General features: G+C 39.4%; 1 protein-coding gene across 2 annotated transcripts in view; it reads left to right on the top strand.

Moving 5' to 3' along the window:
• The window catches only part of TOP2B (DNA topoisomerase II beta), a 113,330-nt gene that overhangs the window by 26,923 nt on the left and 64,708 nt on the right, over positions 1 to 21,699 (top strand). Inside the window, exons 1-7 of one of the 2 annotated variants that reach the window (XM_074984443.1) lie at positions 1,832 to 1,909; positions 2,151 to 2,333; positions 12,816 to 12,879; positions 14,657 to 14,802; positions 16,399 to 16,496; positions 17,686 to 17,898; positions 17,980 to 18,153. In XM_074984443.1, the coding sequence (XP_074840544.1) occupies positions 12,851 to 12,879; positions 14,657 to 14,802; positions 16,399 to 16,496; positions 17,686 to 17,898; positions 17,980 to 18,153 (660 nt within the window). In that variant the 5' untranslated portion in view covers positions 1,832 to 1,909; positions 2,151 to 2,333; positions 12,816 to 12,850. Of the gene's footprint in view, positions 1 to 1,818; positions 1,910 to 2,150; positions 2,334 to 12,815; positions 12,880 to 14,656; positions 14,803 to 16,398; positions 16,497 to 17,685; positions 17,899 to 17,979; positions 18,154 to 21,699 lie in introns of those variants that run through there. The other variant, XM_074984442.1, reaches the window with a different exon arrangement.

Consider the following 21,699-nt stretch of genomic DNA (forward strand, 5'->3'; position numbering starts at 1 on the left):
AACGAACCTATTGTTTTACCCTCGTTTTATCCAAAGCCTCATAACTAACAAAGAGGCGCGCCTACACCTCCTGGACGTGAGGAGGGCGCTAGCCTTCTATATAGACAGGACCAAGTCCTTCCGGAAAACGGATAGACTCCTTGTCTCTCTCGCTCCCAAATCGAAAGGAGAAGGTCTCTCTTCGCAGAGAATCTCGAAGCACATCGTATCCTGCATAAAAATGTGCTACGAACTCAAAAAGACTCCTTTACTAGCCACGCCCAGGGCTCATTCCACTAGGGTGGTGGCGGCATCAACAGCCTTTTTCAAGGGCGTTGCGCTAAAAGACATTTGCAGAGCGGCGACCTGGTCATCCTATGACACCTTCACCAAACATTGCGCCCTTCACAGGGTATTCCAAGAGCATACCCGTCTCTCGACAGCAGTCCTCTCGGGGACAAGCTGCACATAATCCGATTACCCACCTCCTATCTTGGGTTACTGCTGGGTAGTCACCTGATGTGGAGCACCCACGGGGACACTCGAAGAAGAAAGAAAGGTTACTCACCGTAGTAACGGTGGTTCTTCGAGATGTGTCCCCGTGGGTGCTCCACCACCCGCCCATCCTCCCCGCTTCGGATCTCTGTTTAGTGTTTTGCAGGAGCATCCGAGGCGGTTGGTCAAGGAACTGGCGGGGACTGGATCGCGCACGTGGCCAGGAGCGTGCAAGGGAGCGGCTCGCACCGGCGCATGCGCGGTCTGGCAGAAACTGCTTGGAAGATCCGATCTGCGGCGCCGGGCGAGCCCGACACCTGATGTGGAGCACCCACGGGGACACATCTCGAAGAACCACCGTTACTACGGTGAGTAACCTTTCTTTTTTGTGGAGAAAGGAACTAAGACTTGTTCTCTTAAATGTGGCATAATTGCAGTCCAAGGGGAGGGAAGTGACTCTGATTAAGTAAAGTTTTCCCCTTATATATTATTCCTGGGTGCTTACATAACTTCTACCCAGGTAGTATCTGAATAGTGTTTTTGTTGTCAGTGGTGTAACAGAAATTTGCCCCCCTTCTCTATATAGTTGATTTTTGCATTTGTGATACACTAGACTGTACACCAATATAAGAGGAGGCATTTATAAGACCCCAGTGGAAGTTAGGTGCTTGTTATTAAAGTTAGCTAGCTAGAAAAAGTGCTATTTTAATGCCATGGAAAGATAAAAATATTGGGTATCTGTGCAACATTACTGCATTCAGAGTATTTTTAGCATGCTGAAATCTGATCTATCATGATCTGTTATTTATCCTGCTAAGGTAAAATTTGTACGTAATACTATTTCTGACCAAGGATTTGACTATGAATCCAGATGAAGTGGAGAGTTACTGCATGCTATTTTTGTATAATCTGAAATCTGGGCAGCTGTAGGGAATGATCCTGTCTGTAAGTTAGAATATCCTGTTCTTCATTTCCTGTCGCCTGTACTGCCCCATATGCTCCCAGAATGGCCTACAGAGATCGGAGAAGTAGGTAGACTTTTTCTCCATAATTTAATTTGAAGTACATGGAAATAGTTGCAATAGCTTATCTGATGAGGAAGTGTGGATTTACTTAACAGTATGCCAAATGATCACAAACACCTAATGTATAAAAACAGAAGTAATTACCACTTTTTTTTAATTTGAAGGTCTGACTGGTTTCATGTCAAATAAGATATGTGATGAAAGGGTTTCATTAAATTTTTATATCTAATTCTTGAAATATTAAATAATCTGTCATATTAACATAAACATTTCTTTTTGAACCCAGGACAATAAGTATTTTTATTTCATTTATATGTAGTTAATGTGGGTTTATGATGAAGAGGTTGGAATGAATTGCAGAGAAGTTACTTTTGTTCCCGGCTTGTACAAAATCTTTGATGAAATTCTTGGTAAGTATTTTAAAAAATGATTATGTTCACATTTCTTCCTGAAGGTTCTGAAAGCACTTAATGTATTACATGGATATGCATATTACACACCAGATATTTTGCTCCACTACTGAAATGAAGCAGTTTAGAAAATGATGATGAAATAGTTTAGGAAGGTATACTACCCCCACTTGAAACTGCTCTGTAGTTTCAAGAAGGCAGAATATAAATACCCACATTTTACTTTTTAACATGACTCTAGAATCATTTGCTAAGGAATTTTTAATAAGAAAAAGTGATCATGACTTCAGTTTTACAACTGATTTGAAAGAAGAAATCTCCAACTGCCCTGCACACCTACTACCATGGTATGAAGTTGATTCAATCTTGACTTGAAAAGAGTACCACCCCTTGAATCACCAACACTGCCTCCTACAGTACAAAGGTGTGTCTGGAAATTTGATATGCCAGCATGTGACTCAGCATGACCTTACTTATCCTGAGATATTGGCTTTATAACAGGCACAGAATTTGCAGGCTTTAACCAGCAGGAGTATGTAATTTCCCAACAGAGTACTAAACCTTGCCTCTGCTGAAGCATTACTCTTAAAAGAGTTAATCCTTTGCCTGGTAGTTTTTTAGGTCTTGAGGTTGTCAGTAATCCTTCCATATACCACGTGAATGGAAGTCAGTGGGAGTTTTGCTATTTACTAGGGACGTCATGTGATTAAAAATATTAATTGCAGTTATGCACTGTTGGACAATAATACCATTTATTCAAATGTTTTGGGTGGATTATACATTTTAAATTATATTGATTTCAATTACAACAGAGAATATACAGTGGACAGTGTTTCCCTGATATTTTAATTACAAATATTTACACTGTACAAAACAAAATAAATAGTATTTTAATTTTGTCTAATACAAGTATTGTAGTACAGTCTCTTTATCAAGAAAGTTGAACTGACAAATATAGAATTATGTACAAAAAAACTGCATTAAAATAAAACAGTGGATAACTTTAGAGTCCAAAGTCCTTTCATTCATAATTATTGTTCAGCTAATTGGTTAGATAAACAAGTTTGGTTACAATTTGCAGGAGATAATGCTGCCCATTTCTAATTTACAGTATCACTTGAAAGTGAGAACAGGTATTTGCATGGCACTTTGGTCTGATGCAGTACACCAGCTCTCATGTTGTTAATTTTTTGAGGTAATCGCATGAGTTAACTGTGATCGACGGCCTTAACATTTTTACTTCACTGATGCCAGAATTTTACCCTATGTCTCTAAAGCTGTGGTGACACCTGAAATGAAAAGGAAAGAATACATTCTTCTTTGAGTAGTGTCTTTGAGGGTGTTCTACTCTAAGTTTCTTTATGTCCCTGCACCAAAGACTGGAAGTTTTTGGTAGTAGTTCCTTTTGGACCATGCATGTGATAGCCCTGTCTTATGTCACATTCAGTCACTATATAGCTCTGTGCAATCAAACCACCCTACTTCCCTTCTTCACAATAGGGGTATTGAGAAGGAAAGACAGTAAATGTTATATGATTTCTAAGGGTGTGGACCTTTTGGTTTTCTTACCATTTCCCAAATTTGCTGGTCATCTATGTTGTTAACGAAAGTGGCAGATGGTACCATGCTAAAATGAGATCCTGTGACAGACTGGAAATGACTTTAATTTATTTGGATACAAATTTGTTCCTCGGCATCTCTTCAGATTAAAATAACTAATAATCAAATCCTTATAACAAAGTGTAATCACGCTTTATTTCAACATCTCATGCAGCTTATTGTTGACAGTTTAAGCCAGTCCGCAGAAGACAATCTAAACAAACTTCTGTTGATGTCTTTAACGGTTGAAAATTGACTATTCGGCAAAGCCTCACAATATGTGTGTGAAGTTCATTTCACTGAGCCACCCCATTGCTAATTTTAATGATGGATGCATTCCTATTGGAATATGGAACCCCCTTGGACACCTGTATATTTCAGAGAGAATGGTCCCTGTTGAAATCCACAATATGTATCAGTTGACTAGAGCAGTCAGAAAAGCCTGCCCTCACTACCTGTCAGTAGTCAAAGATAAGCATGTAAATATTATGGCAGGTAATATTGCACTCATGTTTTATGTAAACCTCCAAGGAGGGACAATATCACTTTATCTGTGTGCCAAGACAGCGAAATTATAGAACTGGTACATTTGTCATCAGATTAGCATCTCAGTAATTTACCTCTAAGGCATTTGGAAAGCAATAGCAGATTTTGTTAGCAGAAAATTCTCCCAGGATCACAAATGGGAAATGGACATTATGATCATTTACAGTATGATCTCATGATGTGCAACTTAGACTTCTTTACCACTGTGAAGAACAAGGTGTGCCCTCAGCTCTGCTCCAGAATGTGATGTATTCATCACTCTCCTGAAGATGCTTTTCTCCTCAAATAGAATGATGATGGTGGCAATCATTAGTTGCCAACTATGATCATCTTCCATGAGAGTTATGGATCCTCTGGTGGCTGATAAGGCCTATCCTTGAACCACAAGTTCTGCTACAATGAGGACAGATATTTCCAGGTATGGCAGGAGGCTGTTGACCATGACTGAAAGCTAGTCTGTCCTTGCTCCTGCACGTGTTCTCCTCCTCAGCTTGTTGGCAGGCAAGTTCAAAATCCAGGGGACCATTGCAAATGACTCCTCTCCATTTTGAGCGATCCTGGGTAAGTGTTTTCCTAGTGTCAATGCCAATATTGCATATCTTTCTAAGTTATCCTTCACCAGCTCCTTTATAATTTTTCTGTTATCCTCCTGCATTATGGTACCCTTCTTTTGGCTGGGAGAACTGGACCTGTTTGGGATGCAATAATCTGGCATTTGGACAATATGACCAATCCAGTGGAGTTGCTGACAGATGATCATTGCCCTAATACTGATGGTGTTTGCCTTGTCCAGAACATTAATACTCGTGCATTTGACTTCCCATTTAATCGTCAAGATCTTACGGAGGCAGCATTGATGGTGTCTTTCAAAGACTTCCAAAAGATGTCAATAGGTTGTCCAAGCTTCAGACCTCAACAGCCGTGGTGGGAGAATAATGGCTTGGAAAACAAGAAGCTTGGTTCTCTTTGAATGTTGTGGTCTTCAGAATCCCTCTACCATAAATGAGTAAAGCTGCACTCGTACGCCTCAGATGGTGTTGAATTTCTACATCAGTGTCTCCCTTGGATGAGAGAGAACTTTAAAGATAGAGGAAGTGGTCAACTTTCTCCAGAACCTCTCCATTGATATTAATAGATGGAGTGTTTTGGTACCTCCATTTGGAGCAGGCTGATGGAACAACTTGCTCTTTTTGATATTGAGCATGAGAGCAAGACATGCGTAAGCATTGGCAAATTGTTTGATGGTCTTTCGCAGAGTGAGCAAAAAACATGCATTGTCATCAGCGTACTGAAGTTCCACGATAGAAGTGATGGAAATCTTAATATTAGCTTTCATCTTGCTATGCCTGAACAACTTTTTATCCATTCTATAAGTGTGGGATCAGCAGCCCCTAGCATAAGTGCCAAGAGTGGCATGTTAGCCAATTTTTCCATTGGTACATGAGGCAAAGGTTCAGCCCTGCCCCTGCCCCCACCCCCTTCCCCAGGCAGCTAGGCGCTTACACAAAGCCATGCTAGCTGTGGATTAACAAAAGACCAACTAATGCTACCAACCACCACCTAAATGGTAAAGCTCTGCATCTTAATTTTATTGATGAAGCTGTTGTAAGTCAGAGCATTAATTACATTAAAAAGTGTCATGTGCACTGGCACAGTACAGAGAGGAGAAATTTTGGCACTCTGCCTTGGAAAGCTAGCTGACCCCTGCTATAAATGATTTTAATGCCTATTGGGAGCTTTCTGGCAATTAGGTAAAGAACTATGTAGATAAAAAACTGCAGTTGTAGTTAGGGCGATGCTGCAGCCTTTTTTGACTCTTGTTTGTACTTTGAAAGGTTCACTCTGGGAGCCAGTGTTACTCAGAACAGTTGTTTTCTTGTTGCCTTGAAGTAACTTTTGGACACTGATATGTTTTCATGACATCTAATCTTTAATTAGATCAATGAGAGCCGTGTGTACAATGGTCGGATTTACTCCAGACAGTTTTCTTGTAGCCCTAAGTGAAAATAATATCCACAGTTCTATTACATGGTTGGAAAACACGCTCTAACTCTGGTAAAATTTCTTCTGACAGAGGCAGAAGGCCATTTGCAAGGATCTATGCCACATCTTTGGTTGCAGTGGCAAGAAGAAAAATACCAGAATAGTTTCCACAGTTTGCTTTCACTCCTTTCTTGAGCAGGGCGATAATTGGGGCACCCTTTGTTTCATTGGGTAGCTCCTCCTTTATCAAGATATTAAGTATGAGCAGGTAAAGCTGCTGAATTAGCTCGGGTCCACCATCTTTAAAGATTTCAGTAGGGACCCCATCTGGACCTGCTGCTGTGTTGTTCTTCATTTGCTTAATGGCATAGTGTACCTCATTCAATATGGGACGTTCTCTGAACTCATGCCTAGAAAGTTGTTGGGGGATTCACTCAAGGACTTTATCTGCAGCCATGGAGTTACAGTTAAGAAGATCTTCAAAATATTCTTTCCAGAAAAAATTGATGGCTTTATTGCCGTTCAGAAGTGTGGTTCCATTCTTTGAACAAAGGCGATACATGCCACAACAGGCTGGCTCAGAGATAATGGCACTGACAACACCATGGCTGCGTCTACACTAGCTTCCAGTTTCGAAGGGAGCATGCTAAGTAGGGTGTTGGGAGATTACTAATGAAGTGCTGTGGTGCATATGCTTCAAAGTGCTGGCTTGCTTGTAGCTGCGGCTAACTGGCCGGTACTTTGAAGTGCCAGGGCTCTGCCTCTGTTCTCGAGCAAAACTGAATCATTCACCCATTGCCTGTGTGTTGGCCTGTAACTAGGAGCTCCTTGATCTCTGTCCTGTTTCTGATGTCAGTTGCTGATGGCCATAGCACTTTTGCTTTGTGCAAGTGTTGTTTCCCCAAAACTGGGAGATGCCTGTGCATGACTTCTTTTAAAGTGGGGAGACTTGTGCACAACAGTCACCGCATGATCCTTGACAGATGATTTTCAGTTGTTGTTGTGTCCATGCCATTGGTTTCAGGCTCTCTGTCCGCTCCAGCTTTTATCTACCTTCACAGCTGTTATAAAATTATACAACAGTTTCACCTCCATTGTGCAGTTATCTTCTATCTTCTTTGCCATTGAGTAGTTCTTGGATCATATTGTCTGGAACCTTAATCTTGACCTTTCTGCTATGGGTGACCCTAAGGGAATACTTGACTTCAGGCAGCATAACTGTTGGGTCATTGAAACACGCAAGCCTCTCTGCCACTACAAGGTGATGACCCATGGAGAGATCATGTGGAACAGACATAATTTTTATGCATTTCCTCCAATTCTTTTACTGTTTCAATGCAACACACAAGAGAAGAAGAAAAAGAAAAAAAACAGTTGTTACAGTTCCAACGTGGCCGAGACATAGTTTCCATACCTTATTCAGCCGGCAGTCTGCCTACCAATCATTCTCCACCCTGTTCCACGTTCCTGTTCTAGATGTCACCCAAACCGGAAAGTTCTCCTCCTGAAAATATGGCTCCTTGATGATGCCACAATGTAGAAAGAAGGTTCTGAAGAGATAAAGGAAATTGTTACATAGCAAAAGAACGGGCACTTGTCTGTTACACTAATATTGAGAAATACAAGAGATTCTAAATCTGGTGTGACACAAGACAGGTTATTACTACACATGCTCCTTCACCAATGGTACTATATTACATTCTGCAATTGAAGAAATCAGGGATATTTCTATGCTGGGTGAAAGTACATCTCACACCCATCAATGCCTTCCAGCAAAGACAGATTTGGTTATTTGCTGTTTGTTCCTCCTATACCAGAAAGTTTTTTCTTAAATAAGTAAGTAACCTTTATCTTCTAATCAGAGAGCCCTCACAACTGTGGGACCTTAATATAGTCTTTAAACAGTCTTTTCCCTTTGAGTCCATGACCACTTGCTCAATGAGAACCATAGAATCCTAGGGCTGGGGGGGACCTCAGGAAGGTCATCGAGTCCAGCTCCCTGTCTAAAGCAGAATCAACTGTTAACTAAATCATCCCAGCTAGTCAGGACTTAAAAACCTCTGGGGATAGAGATTCCACCACCTCTCTAGGTAATGAATCCAGTGCTTCATCACTTTCCTAGTGAAATAGTTTTTCCTAATATCCAACCTACATATCCTGCTCTGTAACTTGAGACCATTGCTCCTTGTTCTGCCATCTCTCACTATTGAGAACAGCCTCTCTCCATCCTCTTTAGAGCCTCCCATCAGGAAGTTGAAGGCTGCTATCAAATAGCCCCTCATTCTTCTCTTCTGCAAACTAAATAAGCCCAAATCCCTCAGCCTCTCCTCAATAGGTTGTTTGCTCCAGCCTCCTAATCATTTTTGTTACCCTCCTCTAAACCCTCTCCAGTGCATCCACATCCTTTCTATACTGGGAGCCCAGAACTGGGTGCAGTACTCCAGATGTGGCCTCACTAGTGCCGAATAGAGGGGAATAACAACTGCTGGAAGTACTCCTCCTAATGCACTCCAATATGCCATTAGCCTTCTTGGCTACAAGGGCACACTGTTGACTCATATCCAATCTCTCATCTACTGTAATCCTTAGGTCCTTTTATGCTGCACTGCTACTTAGCCAGTTGGTCCCCAGCCTGTAGCAATGCTTTGGATTCTTTTATCCTAAGTGCAGAAGTCTGCACTTGTCCTTATTGAACCTTATCAGATTTCTTTTGACCCAGTCCTCCAATTTGTCTAGGTCCCTCTGCACCCTATCCCTATCCTCCAATGTATATCTCTCCCCTCTAGCTTAGTGTCCTCTGCAAACTTGCTGAGAGTGCAATCCATCCCTTCATCCAGGTCATTAATGAAGATGTTGAACAATACTGGCCCTAGAACTGATCCTTGCGGCACTCCACTTGAAATCGACCACCACCCAGACATTGAGACGTGTTTCACTACCTGTTGGGCCTGACTGTCTATCCATCTTTCTGTCCATGTATCCAATCCATACTTCCTTAAGTTATGGGCACGAATGTTGTGGGAGGCTATATCAAAAGCTTTGCTGAAGTCGAGGTATATCACATCCATTGACTTCCCCATGTCCACAGAGCTAGTTACCTCATCATAGAAGCTAATCAGATTGCTCAGGCGTAACTTTCCTTTGGTGAATCTATGTTGACAACTCTTGATCACCTTTCCCTCTTCCAAATGCTTCAGAATAGATTTCATGAGGATCCCCCTCCATGATTTTTCCAAGTACTGAGGTAAGGTTGACCAGTCTGTACTTCCCTGGATTGTCCTCCTTTCTTTTTTTAAAGATGAGCACTGTATTTGCCTTTTTCCGATCATCCAGGACCTCTCCCAGTCCCCATGAGTGTTCAAAGATAATGGCCAAAGGCTCTACAATGACATTTGCCTATTCCCTCAGTACCCTTGAATGCATTAAATCTGGACTCACTTTTGCATTTCTCTATGAAAACCACATTCCTGGTAGTCATCACGTCTGCTTGGTGAGTGGGAGCGATAAAGGCCCTTATTGCTTATCCCTCGTTTATGATATTTTACAAGGTCGTATTACAGCAGCTTCCAAGTTTCTATCAAAAATACCTTCAGCCTTGCACGTTAATTAACTTTTCTACCTTCCATCATTCTTTCCCAAACCTCTGGAGGATAAAAGGGAGTGAGCACTGCATACATGTAACATTAGGAGAGTTTCTTTTGGAAAGCATCAAGCCATTCCAAAAATCTGGAACTGTTCCAGACCAGGGTGCCATTTAGGGAGGGCAAGGCGGGGGACTACAGTCATGCCTACTGGGATGCTGCTTGTTCTTCTCTCCAGTCCTGTCATAATCGGGGGGGAGGGGAAAGTACATAGCTTGCATCTCTTACTCGTCCTGCCCATCCATTCACCAGCCAGGAGAGAGAAGAATGCATGCAAGCTTCCTAGATGATAGTTTGAGTACCACTGGCTTATATACAAATGTCATAAAATTACAATTGCTGTAATTGTGCATGCTTTTAAATTATATTTGCTGCATGATGGTCTTTTTAACAAGAGCGCTTGAAATGTGTCTGATTTCATATTGCACTCCGATATACTCCATTTTCTTTCCATCCATTAAAATGTATTTTTATTTTTCTCTGAGTTTCTTGCTGTCCCTGGGGAGTTTATTTTAATTCATATTTTGTCCAATGAAGCATATTCTGAAAATTACAGTAATATACATTTTCGTGTTTGACAACCTTAGAATTGCTAAGCCCAGCTGATAGTAGTTCACATGAATATAGATGTAGTTTAATTTCATGATGAAACTTTAACTTTTCTTTAACCTGGCTTCTATAGCTATTCTGAATTAACTCTGTTTGGAATCAATCCTTTGAGCCCTTTAAAGTGGATTTCCCTTTTTAACTTCAGCACAAGTTCCACTTAAGGTGACTTGCAGGACTAGGCTGATGGCAGGGATGTAAAATCTCATTTAATTAGTTAACTTGTTAAACATTAAGGTTAACTGGTTAACCAGTTGAACGGTGGAAGAGGGAAGGAGGGTTGCAACCTGCCTGGGCTGGTGCAGCCTCTGCTGCTGCAGATGGGGGGAGTTCTGCCAGGCTGGAGAGCCATTACCCACTGTGCTCCTGGGGCATCCACAGGTCAGGACTGGGCTGGCACCCCCACCTGTGGCGGGCTCCATGGGGTGGAGCAGCCCTCTTCCTGCAGCAGGTCAGGAGACTGTTCTGCGCCCAACAGTTAATGTATAAGGGTTATACCTTCCAGATTAGGATGAGTCTTACTGGTTAACCATCAAGCTCCATAGCTCATGGGGAATAATAGATATTTGAGAGGTAAATAAATTTGGTGATGCATACTAAGTGGATTTTTAGTTGGCATCAGAAATTATAATTTAAAATATTTAGAAAATTCAGAACATAAACTAAATATCCTCCCTGTCATCCTTGATTTTCTTCAGCTGTTTGTTCCAATAAAAGATAATACCTCACCCACCTTGTCTCTCTACTAGGAAAGCAGTAATTTTAACATAATACACATAATTAATTATCAAAACAAAAAGCAGTCAAGTAGCACTTTAAAGACTAGCAAAATAGTTTATTAGGTGAGCTTTTGTGGGACAGACCCACTTCTTCAGACCATAGCCAGACCAGACCAGACTCAATATTTAAGGCACAGAGAACCAAAAACAGTAAGCAAGGAGGACAAATCAGCAAAAGATAATCAAGGTGAGCAAATCAGAGAGTGGAGGGGTGCCACACTCCAGAAGGCCCTGGGTGACATGCCTGTTCTCTCCTACAGACAACCTCCCAACCTCATGAGGATCCTCACTAACAGCCACAGTCTATACCCCAGGAATACCAGTCCTGGAACCTTTCCCTGCAACAAAGCCCGCTGCCAGCTTTGTCCACATATCTTCTCTGGAAATACCATCACTGGACCTAACCAGGTTACTCACAGAATCACGGGCACTTTCTCATGCTCCTCTACTAACATCATATATGCCATCATGTGCCAGCAATGCCCAGATGCTTTGTATATTGGACAGACTTCTAACTCCCTTAGACAAAGGGTCAGTGGGCACAAAACAGACGTCAAAACACTCCAGATCCACAAACCAGTTAGTCAACATTTTAATGGAATGGAGCATTCTGTCAATGACCTAAAGGTATGTGTGTTACTGAAGAAGAATTATCGCACCGTTCTGAAAAGGGAAACAGCCGAGCTGGCTTTTATATTCAAATTCAGCACATTAACACATGGTTTAAATTGTGATGGGAGCTTTCTAAGTCACTATAGGGGCTCGTCTGCATACTTCGCTCAGTCTAATTCTTGATCTTGCCCCCCACCCCCCACTCTCTGATTTGCTCACCTTGATTATCTTTTGCTGATTTGTCCTCCTTGCTTACTGTTTTTGGTTCTCTGTGCCTTAAATATTGAGTCTGTTCTGGTCTGGCTATGGTCTGAAGAAGTGGGTCTGTCCCACGAAAGCTCACCTAATAAACTATTTTGCTAGTCTTTAAAGTGCTACTTGACTGCTTTTTGTTTTGATAGTGTATAGACTAGCACGGCTTCCTCTCTGTTAATAATTAATTATCTATACGTAATACCATTGAACGCGGGTTAGTCTAGAACCAAAATTAAGATTCTGGTATGACTGGTGGTTTTTGCTGCAGTAAGCTCGAATACTAATGAATTATAAATTTAACTCCTTGCACTCTTTGCATCTGCAGTTTGTACAGTGTCTATCACAATTTGGCCTTGGGACTGGCTGAGGTGCTGTAGTAACACAAATAATAGCAAACTCTTAGAGCTAATTAATTTTTAATTTGTGTTTATCTTTAGAAATATTCTTATCCAAGAGATTGAGGGATGTGATGCCAGGGAGAAATAGTTAATAGTGAATGAAAATATTATTCTATGTGTAGTAAGATTTCATAGCATTGCAAAAGGCAAATGATGTGGATTGAAGTGAATGATATATTAGAACCATTTATGAAAATGTGATTATAAAGTATTCTTTTGTGTTTACCCCTAATACAGTTTAGTAGTTTGAATTAGAAAAAAGTAAGTGCAGAAAATTTAATCTGGAGGAATCAATTTTGGATTTTGTTTATAGATACCTAGTTATATTTCCTGATTTCAGTAAAAAGGTAAAGATAATATCAAAAGGGAAGTTTCTCACATTTTTTCTGTGCCTTGTAGTTTGTAATGAGGTGTATATGTCATTAGTTTTGTACATCAAGTAACTGCTTTTTATTTATTCCCCGTTAAAATGTTATTTTTTTCATAGTAAATGCAGCTGACAACAAGCAGCGGGACAAGAATATGACCTGTATTAAAATTTCCATTGATCCGTAAGTATAAGAACTTTTAGCTGCCCTTTTCTCCCTGGGGAAATTGGACTGAACTTTTTACAGCAGATTACAGTCCTTGAAATTGACAGTTTTCTTATCTTGTGCTGAAAGAACTTACTTTAGCTTTATAGATGGAGAAATTGTTCTTAAAATGTGAAGAACAACCACCATTTTGTATTTAAAATAACTTTATGTAAACCACTCTTTTTAATAAATTTTAAATACAGAGCTGATAACACCTGAATTAAACAAAGTTGAGGCAAGGTTGGCAGTATACAACTTAAACAACATATTATTGTAGATCAGAAATGGGGCTTGATGCTGAACAGTGAGCTCTGCATTATAAACTTATGCCTCTTGAGGAACCAGACTGATTGTTTCAGATGATAACAACATGTAATTATTTTATGTGAACCGTTTAGTAGGTGAGGATGTGTAAACATGGCTATGGATAAGAATATGGCAGGTTTTTTCTTAAAGGTATTGTAGCAGTATGGATGGGATTTATGTTTGCCATATTGGAGCTCTGGATTCCTATTTTATGTCATGTCTCATTAGACAATAACAGGCATTAACGTAATAAAAAGTGTTGTAAAGGGCATAGAAATAATGACTCTAATTAGGACAAGTGAGTCAAAAACTCAGTCTTCTCATTTCCAGTGCATTGCGCACACTCACTGGACAAAGAGAGTTTTTGACAGTGAATGAGAGAAGGATGAAGATGATTGTAATTTTGGATATCTCCCATCTAGAGTTTGAACTATCTGAGATGCTGAAATAAGGAACCAAGTCAATGGCTGTACAGTAAACCCTTGATTTAATGGACTAATGTGGGGGTAGAGGTGTCCACTGTTCCCGAAGGTCTGTTTAAATCTGAGGGTTTACTGCCTACTCCACCCCGCCAGGCTCCCATATCCTCCCCTCCTCCTACCTCCAAAAAATCCCTGTAGACTCCGTTGCACAGCTGCAACCACCTTGCTGCATGCAATTGGAGGGACCACCATCAGAGCTTCCACATTCTCCCCACCATGAGGAGTGGGGTGTGTACCCTAGTGACAGTAGGCTCATGTATGCATCCCATTCCTAGTGGGAGCAGCGCGTGGTGGCTCCAGCAGAGGAGATGGTTGTTCTTCCAGGCTGCAGCAGCATGAGTCTCTTAATTTTTTGGGGGGGTGGGGTGGTTGGGGCGTGATTTTACAGACCCCAGCAGACTTCAGGAACAACAGGGGAGTGTCTGTTTTTCCCAAAGCCCACTAAATTGGGGTCCGTAAAATCGAGGGTTTACTGTAAGTGCAATTATATAGAAAGTAGAGGGATTTTGGCACTCTGCTGTAAAGAAATTACTAGGCAAGTTGTAGATGGGAAGTGGTGATTTTTCAGCAGGTTATATAGCTGGGTTATATCTCAGTGGATTTTCATGACGTCAGCAAAAGCTGTCTATGAACTCAGGACTATCACTTGGTCAGATTTTTAAAGACTTGCTTTATACCATGGAGATAGTAGAGTTTTCTCTCGGAAAAGGAAAAAGTCACAAGAATTATTTTTGCAAAGGAAAGCTTTTAGACAAATTTAATATGTTCTACAAACACTAACACTTTAAACATCTGTTTGTTTTATCAACATCTGTTGATAAAAAATTGAGAAAGATGTCAGTGAACAATAAAGTGGGTTTAAATTGCTCTAGTACAGGTCTTGATAGTATATTCTTGGTTGATATTAAATCTTTGTAAAACTTCCATATCAGTGATTGTTTAACTGAATGTCACTCTTTTTGTAGCGAATCAAATATTATTAGTATCTGGAATAATGGGAAAGGAATTCCAGTCGTGGAACACAAAGTAGAAAAAATGTACGTGCCCGCTTTAATCTTTGGACAGCTGTTAACATCTAGCAACTATGATGATGATGAGAAAAAAGTTACAGGTGAGACTCATTTCATATTTTTTATTTTTGAGTAGTAGCTAATTATTTTCTGAGGTGGTGTTTGAGCCTGGATGAGAGATCAGCTTATGTGTACTTCCTGTTTTTGTTTGCCTATTTTTTAGTGTACCCATAACATCTCAGAACAAACTTTGTATGTTTTTGTGGGTTTTCCATTTGTTTTGTACACAAATTCTCTTTTGAGAGAAATGTATTCTTGTAAGTAACTAATAGTACCTATTTATGTATAGCTGTCCCACTAGTATTGCCCTGGTAAAGAAAATCACAACTTTTATATCTTCTGTTTTATACCATCTCAGGATACAAAGTATATTTTATAAAATACAATTTTATACTTAATATATTGTATAATGTTAGTCTAAACAGTAGTTTATATGCATATACAAATAGTAATGTCAAACTGGCAACCTGAAGAAAACTTTAGTGGGAGAGGTGTTGCAGACAGTCAGGCCCTGACTCAGCACTTTAAATTTACTTTTGTTTATTGCCTAAATCAGGATCAGCACGTGTTTGTTTCGTTCTAGTGCATATATTTGCACTAGTAAGATAATGCAGAATGTCGAAGTTTCTTCTCAAGTGCATCAAGAAGACCCGCGTCTGATGAAGCGGGTCTTTGCCCACGAAAGCTTATGCTCCAAAATATCTGTTAGTCTATAAGGTGCCACCGGACTTCTTGTTGGTCTCGAAGATACAGACTAACACGGCTACCTCTCTGATACTGTTCTTCTCAAGTGACACCCAGGAATGGAATATTATGTACATTGTTGGTCAAGATTCAGGTGCATTGCCAAACATCTTTTGGGACTTCAGATACAGCTTTTTTTTTTCCTCTTCACAGTTGATTTTTAATACTGTTCCCTCACATTCTCAAATATTAAATTGAGTTACGTATAACTAGTTTAAATAGTTACATTTCTAATCAGGATTTTTGTGTGCCTCTCTATTCCATGTGAGGAATAGGAGCAACACATGCCAGAATTTGGGTGGAAGAGGGAAGCTGTAGCTGTACCGTTCATATCTTTACCTCACCCCAGGGAACATTGGGAAGTGTCTCTATGCAGACAATATGTAGACAAGGATTGTGAATTTGGGTGTGTAAGCAAGGATAGAAAGGGATGGAGTTGGGATGCAACTGTGCTCTGGGATATGTCACTGTGTACAGATGATCTGATTCTATTAAATTCACTGGATTCAACCCAGTCTTTAGTGCATTTTAAGTGGAAATATGAGCAGTACATAATGCAAACCATACTCTACCTCTTGTTCCCCTTGAAATAGGACATTTGGTGTACAGACATGCCAGGAGTCTCCTTATTGGCAGTTGAGCTTCTGAAAGTGTTTGAAGTAGAGGAGGGAGGGGCATAAGGAGAGTTTCTTTCCTCAGAAAAATACCAGGATTCATGGAATTTTGCCTGCAGTTGCCCATGTAGTTAGTGCATTGTGGGAATTCCATGACTGCTCCTCTTCTACCCTTCTGCAAAGCTGTCCACCCTGGGTAGATAACATTTGGTCCAAGGTTGATATCCAGTCAGGCTGTAAAATGAAAATGAAAACAAAATGTGCACTTTGTTTTTCTAGGTGGTCGTAATGGCTATGGTGCAAAACTTTGTAATATATTCAGTACAAAATTTACAGTTGAAACTGCTTGCAAGGAATACAAACACAGTTTCAAACAGGTATGCAGGTGTTTTTTAATCTTTCTGTTCTACATTTTTCTTCAGAAACTTAATTTTTAACAAACTTTGAGATCCATAAAATAAATTAATTGAAAATTCATCAGTAGCAATTATGTAGGCATCAAGGTTAATTGAGTTAAATTACTGTTGTCATTGATTAGAGGTGAGGAAATATTCTCAAGTAAGACATTTGTATTTGTTCTTGATACTCTTACTAATATATTAAAAGACGGTAATCATTGTAGTAGACTGGGAATCTTAGTACTTAGATTGTCCTGCTCCTTTTAGAAAAAATTAAATAAGAAAACCTTCTATTATCATATATTAAACAATTTCTCTATGTATGTTTCTTATTAATATCCTTAACCGTAATGGACCTGAAACTACTTTGCAACAGATGCCAACCTGTATATACCATTGCCGACTTTCTCAGCATACAGATCAAGGATTGAAGGGGCATGTAAACTGATTTACCTTTTCACTCTTACAGGTGGTCACTATGATATAGCTTTGAGGCACTTTGGTTAGGGTACTCTGGAATCTAACACAGCTGTTGCTTTTACTATCTTTCTTTGGTGGGTAAACAGATCTTCAGTTTCCAGCTATTCAATGCAGCACTGTAATGAACAGTAAATTATATGAAATAGCTGTTTACCAGACTTTTAATTGTTTTGTATTTTCTACACAACTGCTAGAATTGTATTAATAAAGTCATGAATATCTTTGTCAGGTGTGCTTTTAAAATTCGTTCAGTATAGCTTTGGGTATTTTTAAGATAAATTATATGAGGACAAATTTTGCATAAGTGAACTGTTTCTTGTGTTCACTCTCCCCCAGCAAAGAACATGGACAATTAGGCAGCTAGTTTGTGTGTTCTTGTACACTTAGATGCCACTGTCTTTCTCCATAAGTTCACTTCCACAAAACCCTTGAGCCTATGACTATATTAATATTCTTGCAGAACATGGAAGGTAGTTGATTCTTCTGTGTTTACTGTGTTAACAAAGAAATCTGTAAGGTAAAATATGCAATTTTTTTCATGCTGCTGTTCAGTGCCAAGTCAGAATAACTGGAAACAGTGCCGGGAGTCGGGGGGAGTTGGAAGAGAGGGGAAGAGGGAAATGTTTGGTGTGGTGTTTTTGTTAAACTAGAGACAATTGTAATTAACATCTAAAATTTGTTTCCAAAGACTTGGCTGAACAATATGATGAAGACTTCTGATCCCAAGATTAAGCATTTTGAAGGAGATGACTTCACATGCATCACATTCCAACCAGATCTTCCTAAATTTAAGATGGAAAAGCTTGACAAGGATATTATGGCCCTCATGACAAGAAGAGCTTATGATTTGGCGGGGTCGTGTAAAGGGGTCAAAGTTATGTTTAATGGGAAGAAGCTACCTGTAAGAATCATATTTTAAATATTTTATAAATTTCTTGAGTAAGTGGGAGGACAGTAATTTCTTATCCTTTTGAATCCCTAGGTAAATGGATTCCGGAGTTATGTAGATCTTTACGTAAAGGACAAGTTGGATGAAACTGGAGTTGCACTCAAAGTTATTCATGAACTTGTGAATGAACGATGGGATGTATGTCTTACTTTAAGTGAAAAAGGTTTTCAGCAAATCAGCTTTGTAAATAGTATAGCTACAACGAAGGTGAGTAGTTTTATGTACATTTTGAGTGAGTGAAATGTAAATGATAAAACACGTACACTAAAGTTATGCCTACCTTAGCTATTTTATACATACAGATTTTATGATAAAAAATCAAAATAAGCGAATTAATCCTATTGTCAAGGCAATTGAGTGCAATCAAAATCTCTTCATGGCAGAACTGTATTTCTAAATACATTTTTTGATTTATTTTAAAATACTAATAGTCATTTGTGGTGTAAATAACTTTATGAGTATTCCTGGTGATATTAAATAAGGATGTAAAACGAATTGCAACTATTGTTGAGTACTCATTGCATTATCAAACATACTGGAATAAAATATTCCTGCTACTTGTTTGGAAATTAGATTATGCACTAAAAGTAACATGCAAAGTGTGGGGAGAAATGGATTTGAATCCCCCTGCCCCCCTTCTCTTTATATGCTGTTATTACTGTCATATTTCTACTTTATGACATATAAAGCAGGCCTGACATGCTGGGCTTTTTTTTTTCCCCAGCTTGTGGGTTTCGCTCGCTCCCCTCCACCCCCCAAAATTAGATGTCTAAGTGTTCTCTACATTGGAGGGCTCAGTGTTGACTAAAGAAGTCACTAATTGACAAGAGCGAAATCCTCCACAGCTGTGGCCAAGAAGTAATATGGTCACCTCACAACAGTGCAAAATTCATTTTAGGCCACCTTCGTACTTCCCGTGACTGCGGGATCTTCCTGCACTAGGCCAGTAATCTGGCACAATTTAGAGCAACCTGAACTTGCACCAGGTACATGTGGCTTCCAGGGTCACCAAGATGCATGAATATGCTAGTCATAGTCACTCCATAAGTAGTTGGGGGTGAGTGAGCTACAGCAGTTCTTGTTCAGTCTAAGAATCAGAAGAATAAGGGAAAATTATCTAGTGACTGTTTTAAATCATTTTCAGGGATGCTTAACTATGATTTTTCTTGAAAGGTGGCCTTTGAGAAGGAAATGTGTTTTTAATCAAACAGTTTAAAACTGTTTGGTGATGTCTGTGCTAAGCAGTTGTAGAAAAAATAATAAGACATCAGTGCACTGCTGCCACTGGTTCAGCAGCACCAGTGCTAGCACTTAGTGAGTGCCCTATTATAGTCAAGGTGCCAGTGAAATCAGTGTTAGTGGTGGTAGGAGTGTATGTATAGAGGTGTCTCTAGTGGCTTTTCTCATACCAGTGATATCTTTCATGCAACGGGCACCAGTGATAGGAATGGTGGGAATATTTTGCTGAAAAGCTGTAGTACAGACATGCTTGGTTTTAAAAAAAAAAAAAAAAAAAAAAAAAAAAATCAATTCCTAACTGACACCTGTCAAAATGAGGGAAAAGCAGTCATGACATTCCTGCTTTTTCTGAAATAATTATAGAGGGATGGGAAACAAGTAGAACCTCATGTTTTTAGTTTGAGCTTTTTTTACACAACATAAAGAGGCAAAATAAATAAAATGAGTAAAAGTTCTATTTTTACAAGTTGGTCATGTTACCTTTCACTTGTAAGTATTTGGAAAAGGTCAAAAATGAAGGGAAAATACCTACAATTAATTTCACATACAATGTATAAATAAATGCCTCTGATAGAAAGTTATTAAATATATTATTTATCTGGGGAGTGTAGAGCAGTTGTTGAATCTTAAATATAACACTTTATTGCAAGAGACTTGAGAATGACTCCTTTGGTCCAGTTTTCATCTCTCGTGTACTATCAGGCATTCTTTATGAAAATTCATAGAAAAAGTACTGTGTATTCTTCAAAGGTAAGTGTTGTAATTTCTAGTTTCTCCCACTCTTGGATCCATGCCTTATGTATGTGACTGGATGTGGAGTGTTCGGAGCCGGTGATCCACCTCACCAGCAATTGATGTGCAACTACCCACTGATGAGACATAATGGCTAGTAACTAACTGCGTCAACTGCCTGTTCCCTTTAATCTGCTAACAGGTGAGCAGCTCATTTCAGCTGTTTTTTGGTTGTATATCACTCTGTTTTCCAAAATCCTTTCATATTCTGTGTATAGAAACATTTCAGCCAGTGTTAATTCTTTTCCCTGCCTTCTTTTTAAAAAATCCTGACAGTTACAAAATAAGTTTTCTTCAGATAGTATGTTGAGGCACCAGTCCCTGTTTTTTATTTTATTTTTTGTAAAATTGTTGTCTTGTTTACAATTATCAGTTCCCAGCGTATTCACAGTTTTGCAGAATCAGCCATCTGCTTTACAGTTCTGCTTGGGAATCTAAGATTTCATTTGAAAGAATGTTTCTAGCTATTATGGTCATGTAGATAACCTTACAGATAGCAAACATGTAACCTATTAAATGTTGTCTTCCTGATTTTCTCCCACAGCTTCTATAGCTGTAATGTTAACTGTTTTTAGTGCCAAATTTTAATTATTTTTTAAAAATATGTTGGCATTTTTAATTTTTCACTACTGATCATTTTAGCAGAAACATTCTAATGTGGATGCTCTGAATTTAAGGGAGGTTGCAGGGGCTCTTCTGTGTGCTGTCAAGATTTGTTGGTGTTGGTAGTAAAAAATGCAGGGCCCTCTCAGAATTTAAAATAACATGGTTAACCCTATCCATAAGAGAGAAGGAGGAGATGAATTCCACTTTCCACAGCTTCTTAGATAATAAAAGTCTCAGATGTTATTCAGCCATTTGCCCAGACTCTGCATATTGAAAATTAGAAATGTGGTGACAATTAAAACACATTGAATTTAATAATAGATAAACACTGCAGGGAATGCTGTAACAATTTTATTTGCATGTTTAATTCATAGAAAATCTCCACCATGAAATTTCTATATTAGCTACAAAAATGTCAATTTGCCACACTAACTGTTGGCCTTTTCTTAGAATTTAGGTCTAATTCGCCACAAAATGCTGGGTACTGTGGCTGTTAGTGGTACTTTTAGACTATGTCTATATGTTCAGTGGTGTTGTAGCTGCAGCATGGCAGATAGGCTGCTGTAGCGCTACAGGTAGATATAGGCTGTCAGATAATTCACTTCTCTGAGTGGTGTTAGCATGGTTGATGGAAGACTCTCTTCTGTTAACCTAGCCACGTCTACACCAGGAGTTAGGGCAGCGTAGCTATGGTGCTGAGGACCATAGGCATGTTGACCTAATTTTTAAGCGTAGACAACACCTCAGTGTGATGCATGTAGGAACCGATCAGTTACCATTTTATTAGACACATCCCTGCAGCCTTCGGTCTCCAAGAATGGGGTTCAATTATAACACTTACCTTTCGGGAAAAGAAAATTATATACCTGTAATTATCTTTCTCAGAAGGTGGTAGTTATAATAGTTACCCCTCCACAACCCCTCAGAGTTGCAAGATAGCACTAGCTTTTCAGTCTTGTGAACTTGCATTGAAGTGTACTGACAGTTGGGGCAGTTACAGGTTTTAAGTTATTGGGTAAGTGTGCCAACTTCTGGTGAGATGGTTTAAAGTCTCCTAACTTTGAGCTCTCAACATCCCTCACTCAATTATGCACATTAGGAATGGACCCAAGAGTG

The sequence above is a fragment of the Carettochelys insculpta genome, chromosome 2 (genome assembly GCF_033958435.1).
Source record: "Carettochelys insculpta isolate YL-2023 chromosome 2, ASM3395843v1, whole genome shotgun sequence".
Lineage (NCBI taxonomy): Eukaryota > Metazoa > Chordata > Testudines > Carettochelyidae > Carettochelys > Carettochelys insculpta.